The sequence below is a fragment of the Lycium barbarum genome, chromosome 1 (genome assembly GCF_019175385.1).
Source record: "Lycium barbarum isolate Lr01 chromosome 1, ASM1917538v2, whole genome shotgun sequence".
Taxonomy (NCBI): Eukaryota; Viridiplantae; Streptophyta; class Magnoliopsida; order Solanales; family Solanaceae; genus Lycium; species Lycium barbarum.
The window spans coordinates 3272779-3286141 of NC_083337.1; the positions used below are offsets into that span (position 1 = coordinate 3272779).

Sequence of the window (13363 nt, forward strand, 5' to 3'; positions counted from 1 at the left end):
TACCCTTAACCTTGTCCCACACTTTCATGACTCTATTCTTTCATGCATAACTCCTATGTTCAACAAAATATCAAATTGATCTTATATCTCAAGAATCCAATGTAATTCAAGTCTTTCCAAACGTGTGAAAACACGGGTCATAACAACTATACCTTTTCATCCATTATATAAGGATGAATTATTATCCACCAATTGATATATTGAAGAAAAAAAATAAGTTCAATCCTTAACTTGTGAGTGTAGAGAGGAAAATATATATCCTTTGGAGAATTCATAAAAAGTGAGGAAAGTAGAAAATAAAAGAGTTTATTAGTTGAAGGAAGGTGTTCTCTTTTGGTGGAGCTTTGGACTCAACATCTTGTCCAGAGTTTGTTGAGTTATACGACGTGATCGGGCTGTTGTATCCTGGAGGGGACAAGTCAAAAAGATTACTGTTGGACCGGTAAATTTGCTTCAGTGGGCTTGAATCTCCTTAAAGAGAGCGAGATATCCGCGCCTCAGCCAAAGAAATTTTTTATCTTTCAATTGTAATTGTTATTTCATTGTAATATCCCCTACAGAACTTTTGAATGGCTGTGATCTATATTGCTATTCATAAAAAGGAAAGAATTAAATTGCTGTCAACATAAAAGAGTTGGGACATTAGGGCCTGAAAACTGACCTCGATAAACCATGATGAGATTGTCAGCTCACTAGCACACCATATGTTTTCCAAGAGATGTTTTACCATGTCTTTAAGCCATTTGCAGTCAAGTAGTATGTCACAATAGTCAAAAGTAAGCTCAGCATGGACCAAAGACGACATGTCATTGAGTCCAAAATCTCTAAATGATGAACATATGGAGCAAAAATTTCCAAGCAACAATCATCTTGAAATGAACAATGAATCTTATGACCAGCCAGGTGAAGTCTCCTCCATTTTCGAGATGTCATATGCAAATGTCTAAAACCTGAAAATTTACACAAGTCAAAAGATTCCAACTGATGATAATCTGAAATTATTTTTGCAATGTCCGCATCCCCAAGGATTGAATGACACAGTGTTAAACTCTTCAATGATGTCCGATTTATTACTGAATCTTCTGATATGCTACAATAGCATTCTAGTTTTTTAAGCGATGAGATGCTACAGAGTTCTTGTGACAACTTATAGAGTATAATAAGGTTGATCCAATGTTTTCAGCACAAGATGTTGCACGTTTTTCTCTGTACAGAAATGTCAATCCATTCATCCAATTTGGAATGGTAATCCTTGACGAAATCAAAATAGATATTTAGATGAAACTTTTTAATGTTAGAGCAACTAAGGAGACGTAGTTCATTGTCTATGAAGGCAATGAATTTCATACCGGAATGATCATTCCAAGCAATGTCCCATCCAAAAAACACGTTATACGTAAAAGGTAATAATCGATGCAATAATTATTGGTCCTCATATAGACTTCAAGAATTCACTTGCAAAATAGCTTTAACAATATCTTCAAATATAAAATAATCCAATTCTAACAAATTTAGACACTGATCTACCTGCATAAACAACAAATAAGTCAATAAGTTTGAAAAATTAGAAATAAAAAAAGGAAGAAGAATTCCACAAACTAATATAATTGGATCAGTAACTGCTACAAAAGGCGAAAGGTCATAATGCATAAGAATTAATAGTGACGTTTCAGATTATTAATAATATAGCAAATAAATGGAAAGAACGAGAAATAGGTCTACAATTTTGTCCGATACATAGCAATTCACTCAAAGAATGTTCCATTAAAAGTTGGTTACTACTTTTACTAAGTGTCCTTTTGACTGTAATCCAAAATCACTAAATTAATTGTAACATTAACAAAGTGACAACTGGCAACTAACAAATTCACCACACCAAAAAAGTACAAAACTCACTAAATATAACAAACATCACATTTTCTTTTTGCCTATGTTTGAGAGCTCTCTTTCATTTGTTACTAGCTTCAATTTTTTGTTTTCTAACTTTCTCAATGTCTGCAATAAGCTACATTAATAAAATTCTAGTTTTTCTTCTCCTATCAAGAATATCACATCCAGTTGAAGTATCAAATAGCTGTAATTTATTTCAAGGAAGTTGGGTTTTTGATGATTCTTATCCACTTTATGACTCCTTGCAATGTCCATTTATAGACCCAAGTCTCAATTGTATCAAAAATGGAAGAACAGATAATTTATACCTCAAATATAGATGGCAGCCAAATGATTGTGACATGCCGAGGTAACAAAAATGACTTCTCTTTTCTTATTAAATTCCGTACTTGCAGAGGTAGAATTTTGAGTTTATTGATTCTAAATTCTAGAAAAGTCAGTTTGTTGAGTTCTTGATAAATTATTTATATATATTAAGTGGATTTTAAACATAAATACAGGATTTGGGCTAAAGCTATTCGGTTCTATCAAATCGATAAGCAGAAATGTAGCTCCATCCTTGAATGCTTGTTGTAGATTACTTCCTCCGTCTCAAATTAACTATTGTGATTCCTAAAAATATTTGTCTCAAATTAATTGTCTTTTTAGAAGTTCTACGACAAAATTAATTATTTTTTTCCATTTTATCCTTAATAGTAATTGTTTTTGAAGACTACAAACACCTTAATAGAGTAAATTTTAATGAAAAGAAATTATATCTTAAGACATAAATGAAGGTAAAATAGTCAAAATTCCCTCCTAATTATGTTTTCTTAAAGAACGTGTAAAAGAGAAATACAACAAATAATTTGAGACAAAGGAGAAAAATTTGTCACTCCTTTTTTTCTGTTCCAATTTACGCGACTATGTTTGATTTAACATAAAATTTAAGAAAATAAATAATTTTCTCTTTGAAATTTATTTATGGAATAAAATAGCTTGCCATGCCCCCCCCCCCCCCCCCCCAACCCACCCAACCCCAATCAATCAATTGTAAATTTTGTTAGATTCGCTCTTTAATTCAGGTTGTCTGGTATTTAGAGAATTCGTTATGGTTTGACTAGTAATACCTACAGAGTAATATTTCCTTGGGTCAATTTTATTTGTCATAATTAGTCAACATAAAATTAATTATTTTTTCCACCTTTACTCTTGTTTTAATGTGAAGGAAGATTAATGTGGTGAAATGAAAAGTGTCATTAAATTGAGATAAAAAAAATGAATAAGGGTAATTTAGTCAACTTATCTTTTTAGTTGCTGATTTGTTAAGGGGCATGTATAAGACAAACATGACAAACAAAAATAGTGTCGGGGTCAACTTGCACGCACCTCGACTAACAATCCCGGTTATGTGCTACCTTCCACTAGTATAGGTACTAGGTAATTCTGCCACCAAGACTTGGACAGATGGAAAAAAAATCACATAGGGCCTATTTGGAAAGCCACCCATGTAAATTGAAATTGACAAACAAACAGGTCGTCATAATTACTATACTGTGTATTACTACCTTAGTACTTACACCAATTCCAATTGCCAGGTGGCTTTCCAAACAGATCCCCAGTATTTTTGCCTCTATCTGGAATAGATTATGCTTTTTCACCTAAGCCTATAGAATTATTTATAAACAAAATGTTCTATGATTTTTAGGACTCTTTGGTCCAGCGAAATTTATAATTTTATATCTCAGCAGAAAATATAGAAAACTTTTAATGCTTTTAGTTTTATTTTGTATAATATTAGACCGAGATGAGCTTAAAAGAAGCAACATGGTCAACAAGGATTCGTATAGCCGATCCCGGAAAAAAAAAAGAATTCCTTTCTGCTTCAAAATTATATTTTAGACCATTAGATTTGTGGTACTACTGCATTAGACGTCTCAAACATTTGAAATTCCTCAACCTACGAAGGCTGCAATATTCATGATCTTTTGTAATTGTTTCCATATGCAAAACATGTGAGTTGCATCAGGTATCCGTCGATATACATGTACTACATAAATTGCGCGATTGTATGACATTAAAAATTTGATTTCAAGCTTCACAATGGGTGACTAGAATATACTTGTTAAGATGATTTTTGTGGATTTTGGTGTAGGTTCAATGGTGATGATTTCTTGCAAAAGTTTAGAGGCAAAAACTTCATGTTTGTGGGGGATTCCTTGAGCAGCAACCAGTGGCAATCACTAGCATGCATGCTTCATGCTGCAGTTCCAAATTCTAATTACACATTTGACAGAACAAGGAACCGTTCCGTTCTTTCATTCCCTGTAGGTCCTCCTAATCGTTGCCTTTCTATCATCTTCTATTTGGTAGACTTGGTAATAAGTGCGACAATGGGGACGAGGGCTGCCCCCTCTTCCCATCACTCTCCTTTTCCTTACACAAAACTTGAGTCATCAATTTAGCGAATTTTCATATATAATTGTTGTGGTTACTGGTTAGTGCCAAGAGGTTAAACTGCAATCGTTCTTCGAATGCTTAGCCTATGATTAATTTTCAGTCTGACACAAAGAAGCATACAACAACAACAATGACAACATAGCCAGTATATTCCCACATGGTGGGGTCCTGGGCTTAGTTGCTCGGACTCTCCAAAAAGGCTGCCGCACCCGTGTCGGATCCTCCAAAAATACACTAGTTTTGAAGGATTCGACACGCACCCGTCGATATTTTTGAAGAGTCCGAGTAACATAGGTCTTGGGACACAAAGAAGCATCAACTTCTAAATACTTGAAGGAGATTCAGTAATTACCCTGATAGCATGACATCATATTACTGTCTATGTTGCTCGGATCTGGATCCTCCAAAAAATGCCGCCGGGCGAGTGTCTGATCCTCTGAAAGTAATGCGTTTTTGGAGGACCGTACATGGGTACACCGTCATTTTTGGAAGATTTGAGTTCTGAAATTTCTATTAACTTCTGAAATGCATTCTGCTCTTCTTTCTCATGCTACTCTTCTTTATTGCATTTGAAAGGAGTTTGACTTCACAGTCACATTCTTGAAAGACGGATTTCTTGTTGACCTAGTGGTCGAGGAAGCAGGACGAGTTCTCAAGCTTGATTCTCTCAGCAGTAGCAAACAATGGAAAGGAGTTGATGTCTTAATTTTCAACAGCTACCATTGGTGGATACATGCAGGGCGTAGACAAACGTGTGCTGCTGCTTCTTCTTCTTCACTAAACTTACTAAAACCAGACTTCATTATTTCGAATTACAAGAAAGATCACATTTTCCTGATTTTTTTTTCTTGCAGATGGGACTACTTTCAAGTTGGTGACAAACTTTACAAGGATATGGACCATATGGAAGCATACAAGATTGCTTTAACAACTTGGGCAAATTGGGTTGATTCCAACATTGATCCTGCTGTGACTAAAGTGTTCTTCCAAGGAATTTCTGCTATTCATTTCCGGTAAGTTCTCAGACAGCTTTTCTTTTCTCCCGTAAATATTTAGGGGGTCTTTTGGTTGATCGTATCAGAATAACTAATCCCAGCATTAAAGAAATACAGTGTTGAGTTTGTTGCATTAGAAAAATAATAATTACCACATAACCAATGCAGAGTTTAGTTGGTTGCCTAAGGAAAAAATAATCTCTGTGCATGACTAACGTAATGGTCGGTTGGCGGCACAAAATACTATCCGCTCAACTAGTCATGCGAGACTTATGTATTATCTTATGCAAGATAAACTATGAAATAAGTATAGGTGTATCATTAGCAATACGAGGATTAAGCTATTTAAAGATAAATTAACAGTGCTCTTAAAGTAATTCTTACATAACCAACCCTTTTTTATTATTCATCGCATATTAATCCCTTCATTATTTATTAATCACCTATGACAATCTCTTCATTATTCACACCACATTGATAATTTTTGCATTATGATCCCAACGTAAGCCTTGAAGCAACAGTAAAGTTGTCTCCTTATGACCTATAGATCACGGGTTCGACCCCCAGAATTAGCCACTGATGCTTGTGTCAGGGTAGACTACGTACATTACATCACCTACGGTGGCGAGCCTTCATCGGACCCTTCTTGGACGAGGGATGCTTCGTGCACCGGACTACCTTTGGAATCTGAACATACTAGTATGCGAACCAAACGACACCTTACTCTCAACGAACCGTCGTTCATGTTTTCTTGCTATACTTAGTATATGATAGTCTTGTAAAATTTCAGACCAGTTTCTTCAACTTGGTTATATTTCCTCTTTTCAGTGGCAAGGATTGGGATGAACCAACTGTGCAGGACTGCAGTGGACAAACAAAACCAATAGAAAGCTCAACTTATCCAGGTGAAAGATATCCAGGAGAAGCAGTTGTGAAGAGTGTCCTAAGTAACATGACAAAACCTGTGACTTTACTTGATATTGCACTGCTTACACAACTACGAAAAGACGGCCACCCCGCGGGATTTGCCAGTGGCACAAATACCGATTGCAGCCACTGGTGTGTAGCTGGTGTTCCAGATTCTTGGAATGAACTATTGTACACAATCTTGCTCCAGAAATGATTTTTTGAAGCTATAGTGGATTTGTTCTTTAATCATGAATCTCAAATTCTCAATCTCATATATGACTGAAATTTGATGACTTGGTGGCTTCCCCGCATAAGCAAATTGTCTAGTAGGTACACCTTTTGAGTAGTGTAAGTGTTGAATATGAACGAGTCGAAGTTCTAGTGTCAAAACGAAAGAAACAGATCCATTTAAGGGGCCGATGTATATAACCTTTTTGAGAAGGGCAGAGAAATCCCTCTACAGGAGGTGTCATTTGATGCCTTAAAACAAGGGAGGTAAACGTATTTACAGAGAGAAAAGGTAAGTGTTACGAAACGATATTTAAGGGGAGTTTTTTGAAATTATTTCAAATATTAAAAAGAATAATGTGTGCGTAGAGATAGACACCATGGAAAATACTATAAAATAAGCATCAAATTTAGAACATGAAGTTTAAGAACCTCTACAATAAGTAACACAAGAAAAGGTTACATATAATCAATTCATTTTAATGAACTTTTTATTCAAGCTACACAACATTTTAATGAACTCTAGTTTTGAAGAAATTTGTATAATGACGAAAATATTCAGAAAAGAAGGTTTTATGACTTGTAATCTTGAATTAATGACAGATCAACCAAAATCTACACAAGAATTATCAAGTTACAAGACTAACATTTATTCTAGAAACAAATCCATAAAGTTAAGAAAAAGGGTTAATAATACTTTTACTCCCTTAGTTATTAACAAATTCTGATTTTAGTACCTATAATATTTGATTGAGCACATTAAACCTCCATTTGATTAAATTGTGCATTTATATCCCTTTATGTGAGATTACACTGTGTATATTGTTGTATTTTGATCCCGGTATGCTTGTGTATATTCATCAAGTTTGATATACTTATTAACCGTTCCACCACTTAATTACTCATGTAATATGTTAAGTTTGTAGAAAAACTCCATAGTTGACAACAATATAGTTTTATAAATAGTCAAATATAATATATTTTCTACATGAAGGGCATAAACACACATTTCCATCAATTAAAGATTAAATATGCTAAGTCACACATCTCAAGGACTAAAATTAAAATTTACAATATCTTCTTCTTCTCCTTCTTTTTTTTTTTTTTTTGACAAATAACAAAAAATATCTCAAAAAAAATAAAAAAATCCATCAACCTAAACCCTTAAACCCGACCCGACCCGAAATTGGGTTTACAGCCTAAAAAACGGACCCTGAATGTATGAACCACCACCCATTACCCAAATCACACAATCGGGCTATTCTTTACCGGATCTTCTCCAAACCCTAACCCTAATTCACTATTCGGATCCTCCGATCGGATCTTCTCTCAACAACGTTAACGATAAAAAGATCGTAACTTTCTCAGGTTCGCATTTTTAACCCGAATTTATTTCAAGTACATTTATTTTTGAGCTCAATTTTGATGATCTCTTTTGTACATTTTTAGTATATAGGAGTTGGAATAGATGTAGATGATTTTATATAACGGATCTCAAATAGTTTGAAATTTAGATGTACTTGACTCATTGATTGACCTTTTTAATGTTCTATTGACTATTTAGGGCAAAGATTGTATTTTTTTTAAAAAAAAATTGTATTTTTAATGTTCTATTGACTATTTAGGGCAAAGATTGTATTTAAAAAAAAAAATTGTATTTTTAATGTTCTATTGACTATTTAGGGCAAAGATTGTATTTTAAAAAAAAAATGTATTTTTAATGTTCTATTGACTATTTAGGGCAAAGATTGTATTTTAAAAAAAAAAAAATGTATTTTTAATGTTGTATTGAATTTTTAGGCAAAGAATACAGATATTTGAGCTCAATTTTGGTTGTCTCTTTTGATTTTTTTATTACTTTTTGACAATAATAGAAATTTTCTGTCCAGTATGGGTGGATTTTAACCCGGATTCTTTTCGAGTACATATATTTTGAGCTGATCTCTTTTGATTTTTTTGTACATTTTCTGAGATTGAGGTGAGTTGATTAATTGATCGGATTTTTAGGCAATGATTGTATTTTAAATGTTTTCTTGTGTGGATTATGATTATGTAATTAGGGATGTCCAGTTTTTAGGCAAAAATTGATTTTTTACTACTTAATAATAACAGAATATCTGTTATTATGGGCGGATTTTAACCTGAATCCTTTTGAAGCACGTCTATTTGAGCTCAATTTTGATGATCCCTTTTGATCTTTTACTTCTTATTCACAATAATAGATATGTTTTTGTACATTTTGCTTTTTAATATATTGGGGTCGAATAAAGTGGAATGGATGTAGAGGATTTCTATAGTGGATCTCAAGTAGTTTGATTGAGGTGTAGTTGACTGATTGATTGACTTTTTAGGTAAAGAGCTGGTTAATGAGCTTTGTTTGAGATTGAGGCGTAGTTGACTGATTGATTGACATTTTTAGGTAGAGATTGTTTTTTTGAATGTTTTCTTTTGTGGGTTATAATTATGTCAATGGGATGTCCAGTTTTGTTGGATTTGGATCATGTGGACGTTGGAAATTATGTAAGTTTTGTTGAAATCTGGTGTTCACCACAGACACAATTGATGCTAACTGTTGGAGATCTGTTGAGCTGGTTAATGAGCTTAAGTGCGGGTGTGTTTGCATATAATTTTTCCAGTGTTAAGCTGCTGTGACGAGTATCGTGGACCAATGTTGTCGTGAATTTTGTGAACACATGTTCTTTAGGGAAATGCCACTCATTCTCAGCCCAATGAATACAAGAATTTGAGGGTGTTTGGATTGGCGTGGGAGCTGGTCAAACCAGCTTAAAGCACTTGTTCTTATGTCCTTTTCTGGTGGCTAGTCTTTGGCTTCGTTTCAGTAGAGTTTACGATGTAGAAGAACATACCTTTCTATTGCATTTGACTTTATGAGTTGTTTGTCCATGGTTTATGGATAGTTGAACGATGCAGTCGGTGATTCGTGTCAATTAAGTATATAGACTTCTTTTGTAATTCGGTGGAGCTTTAGTTGTGTGGAGACTCCTGATTTCCTGTCTCGTGGCTATGCCGCTCCATTTCTTCTGGACACCCTCACCCCCAGCCCTCAGCAAAAGAAAAAGAATGAAGAAACAAAAGATCAAATGTACTGCTCATCATTATTTTGCCCTCAATTTTTTTTTCCATTATGAAAAAAATGGCTATGATTTATTTGAAGCGATGATCTTTTTTGCCAATTAACACAGTCTACAGCAATGTCTACAATGATCAGAAAAGTATTATGAGGCTCAGAATTTTAGTTTTCTTCTCTTTTCCTTTCTTCAGATGCTGTATTTGGTTAATAACTTCTAGTACAAGCCTTTTTCAATTCCTTAAAATTTGCCATTGCTTTTTACTTGTTTTGTCATTTAACAGCATTTAGACCAAACCATTTTTGTGATAACAGATTGGTTAATTTGTCTTCACCCATGCCATGGAAATTCCAGCTGAGATCCCAATAAAGAAACCAAAGAGGTTGACATCCGTTGTATGGAACCATTTTGAAAGAGTTCGAAAGGCCGATATCTGTTATGCTGTCTGTGTGCATTGCAAAAAGAAGCTTAGTGGATCAAGTAACAGTGGAACTACTCATCTGAGGAATCATTTGTTGCGGTGTCTAAAAAGATCCAACTATGATGTTTCCTCAATACTTGCTGCGAAGAGAAAGAGAAAAGAAACTACTACTCTTGCAGTTGTCAGCTATGAAGAAGGGCAAAGGAAAGAAGAAATCATTAGCCCTATGACAACCTTTAAGTTTGATCAAGGGGTAAAGAAAGAGGAAGTTAACATGCCTATCAATCTTGGCAGTGCTAGATTTGATCAAGAACGGAGTCGTCTGGATCTCGCCCGTATGATTATGTTACATGGTTATCCTTTAGCCATGGTTGACCATATTGGTTTCAAAATATTTGTCAAGAATTTACAGCCACAATTTGAGGTTTTGACTAACAGTGCTGTTGAACTTGACTGTCTGACAATTTTCTCAAAGGAGAAACAGAAAGTGTATGAAGCGATCCATAACTTGCATGGACGAATTAGTCTTTCTGCTGATGTTTGGGATTCGTCAGAAAATGCGCGGTATCTGTGCTTGACTGCTTTTTACATTGATGAAGACTGGAAGCTTCAGAAGAAAATGCTGAATTTCATCACACTGGACCCTTCTCACACAGATGACATACTTTCAGAAGTTGTTATAAAAAGTTTGACCGAATGGGCCATTGATCGTAAGTTGTTTTCTATGACTTTCGATCATTTTACAGGCTATGATGTGATGATATTTAGGATCAAAGACTGGCTCTCTCAAAACAGGCCTCTGTTAAAGAATGGTGAATTGTTTGACGTGCGTTGTGCAGTACAGTTAATGAAATCAATCGTTTCCGATGTCATGGAAGCACTTCGAGATGTGACCCACAAAGTCCGAGAAAGCATAAGGCATGTTAAGAGTTCACAACTAACCCTAGGAAAATTCAATGTGATTGCTCAACAAGCTTCGGTTAATGGTGAAAGACCTTTGATTCTTGACTGTGGACAGCAGTGGAGTTCAACATATTTGATGCTTGAAGCTGCCTTAGATTATAGGGGAGCCTTCAATCTACTAGAAGAGAGCGATCCTTCCTACACTACCCCTTTGTCTGAAACAGAGTGGGATCATGTTAGTGCCATCGCGGGCTATGTGAAACTTTTTGTTGAAGTTACTAACTTTTTCACGGCAAATAAATGTTCAACTGCCAACCTATATTTCCCAGAAATATGTGATATTCACATCCAGTTGATCGAATGGTGTAAAAATCCTGATAGTTTTCTTAGCGATATAGCGCTGAAGATGAAAGAAAAGTTTGACAAATACTGGAACAAGTGTAGTTTGACTTTGGCAATAGCAGCAATACTGGATCCCAGGTTCAAGATGAAGTTGGTGGAGTATTACTATCCTCAGATTTATGGTTCTGATGCCTCAAATCAGATCAAAGAAATATCTGATGCTATAAGAGAGCTTTCCAATGAGTATGCTATGGGCGCGGGCTCATCTTCGCTTGATCCAGATACAGCGGGTGCTTCTGGAAGCTTAACCAGTACCACTATTGGTACGAGGGACAGACTTAGGGGTTTCGACAAGTTTCTCCATGAAACTTCACAAAGCCACAACATAACATCAGATCTTGAAAAATACTTGGAAGAGCCGGTCTTTCCACGCAATTATGATTTCAGTGTATTGAATTGGTGGAAAGTTCACACACCAAGGTACCCTACATTATCAATGATGGCTCGTGATATCTTGGGAGTTCCTGCATCCACTCTTGGACCAGATCTGGCATTCCATAACAGAGATCGGGTGCTTGACAATCAGCGTAGTTCACTTAATCCAGATGCAAGAGAAGCTTTGATATGTGGTCAAGACTGGTTGCGCATGGAAGCTGAAGGTAATTAATTACATCTGATTTACAATTTCTTCTTGAAAAACTTTTAGACAAAATGACGAAAATGGTCTCTTATGTTTGAGGGTAGGTACAAAATAGTCCCTTAAGTATGCACTGAATAGTTTTGGTCCTTTAAGTTCGCCAAATGTTAACACTTGTTGTCTCTGTCAAATATTTACTGGACTCTGTTTGTTAGATTTGATGGGAACTATGAAAAGAGGAAATTAGCAGGAACTCGTTTAGAGATTTTTGTAGTTTCTGCTATTTTTGATTTATTTGTAGGGTCTGGCACAACTTTTTGAGGTGTAATATTTGCTAATATTTTTTATATCGTTGTAGTGTCTGGTGCAATTTTTTGTGCTGCATATTTTAGTATTTGATGGGACTTCTTGGTGTTTTGTTTATGGTTAACTCTTTTGTATCCTTGTTTCTATCAAATCTAACTAACTTAAATTGTTAAATATTGACAGAGACTAAAAGTGTTAACATTTGGCAAACTTAAAGGACCAAAACTGTTCAGTGCATACTTAAGGGACTATTTTGAACCTACCCTCAAACATAAGGGATCATTCTTGTCATTTTGGTAACAGAATTATGGTTTATTTTTTTAATTTTTAAATGATGATTGAACTTCACTTATCAGAAACCAGCGCGCCTCACATCTATACCGCCGTGCCTCTTTCAATGGAATCGAAGTAGAGCATGCTTGGTATGTCTCCTTATCTTCACAACTAGTTTCCAATTCCAAGCTTTTCTTACGTGTGTCGATCATCTAATTTATTGTGTATTCCTGCAAGGTTTGATTGGAGGATCGTTGGATCAAGACACCAGTGTTTGATTTCTTTCAGTAACTTTGAACTTATTATCAAATTAGTGCAAAGAGAGTAGATTTAAGTTTATTCTTAAATATGAGTATTGCCTTAGGATCAACAATTTCTTGCCATTTTCTTGCCTTTTATCAATTGTAAATGTTGATTGCAGTCGCGATATGTTGTTTCGCCAGGGAAGGGGTGTGTTTGTTTCCTTCAAGGACTGGAAACTTTCACAAGTTCTAGGGAGGAGTTTATAGGGAAGGTTGTGTTCAGATGTGGTGTTATCAAAGATGTATCTTTCTATTGTTTTGTGTGTAGTGGCTCCTCCGCCCCCCAAACCTCCCAATCCCAAATATTTCTGGTGCTGTGGCTGGGGGCAATGGGGCAGTATAAGCTACTTTTATTTGGCTGCTAAGTCACTTGTGCTCGATAAGGCCTAGCAGAATTGGTATCACCAGCCTTGGGGCATCGGTCTAGCGGTAAGAGCACAACCACACATCACGGCTATTTAAGTAAAGAAGGGTAGATGAGCGGCTAGTTATCTACCGAATTTGAACCATCCACCACTGTGGATTTCTCGGTTATTAAAAAAAAAAAAAAAGAAGCAAAATTTGTATGACCATGCGCATTATTATTCGAGAAAAAATTCGTTCCCATTTCCATATCATAACCACATGCT

General features: G+C 35.4%; 2 protein-coding genes across 2 annotated transcripts; both read left to right on the forward strand.

Annotated features, from left to right (window-relative positions):
* Nucleotides 1-1883: 1883 nt before the first annotated feature.
* Nucleotides 1884-6640, forward strand: LOC132599151 (protein trichome birefringence-like 42). The gene is made up of 5 exons (XM_060312780.1): nucleotides 1884-2239; nucleotides 4025-4196; nucleotides 4906-5081; nucleotides 5184-5342; nucleotides 6153-6640. The coding sequence occupies exons 1-5, from the start codon at nucleotides 1992-1994 to the stop codon at nucleotides 6445-6447; spliced, it is 1050 nt and encodes a 349-aa protein (XP_060168763.1). The 5' UTR covers nucleotides 1884-1991; the 3' UTR covers nucleotides 6448-6640.
* A 916-nt stretch (nucleotides 6641-7556) lies between these two features.
* On the forward strand, nucleotides 7557-12990 carry LOC132629215 (zinc finger BED domain-containing protein RICESLEEPER 1-like). Its single transcript, XM_060344932.1, has 4 exons — nucleotides 7557-7829; nucleotides 9865-11875; nucleotides 12516-12581; nucleotides 12670-12990. The coding sequence occupies exons 2-3, from the start codon at nucleotides 9892-9894 to the stop codon at nucleotides 12569-12571; spliced, it is 2040 nt and encodes a 679-aa protein (XP_060200915.1). The 5' UTR covers nucleotides 7557-7829; nucleotides 9865-9891; the 3' UTR covers nucleotides 12572-12581; nucleotides 12670-12990.
* Nucleotides 12991-13363: the final 373 nt, after the last annotated feature.

Coding starts and splice junctions, on each gene's coding strand:
- LOC132629215 (XM_060344932.1), top strand. CDS start 9,892: ATGGAAATTCCAGCTGAGATCCCAATAAAGAAACCAAAGAGGTTGACA. Junction 11,876..12,515: donor GTTGCGCATGGAAGCTGAAG/GTAATTAATTAC, acceptor TTCACTTATCAG/AAACCAGCGCGCCTCACATC.
- LOC132599151 (XM_060312780.1), top strand. CDS start 1,992: ATGTCTGCAATAAGCTACATTAATAAAATTCTAGTTTTTCTTCTCCTA. Junction 5,082..5,183: donor CATGCAGGGCGTAGACAAAC/GTGTGCTGCTGC, acceptor TTTTTCTTGCAG/ATGGGACTACTTTCAAGTTG. Junction 5,343..6,152: donor ATTTCTGCTATTCATTTCCG/GTAAGTTCTCAG, acceptor TCCTCTTTTCAG/TGGCAAGGATTGGGATGAAC.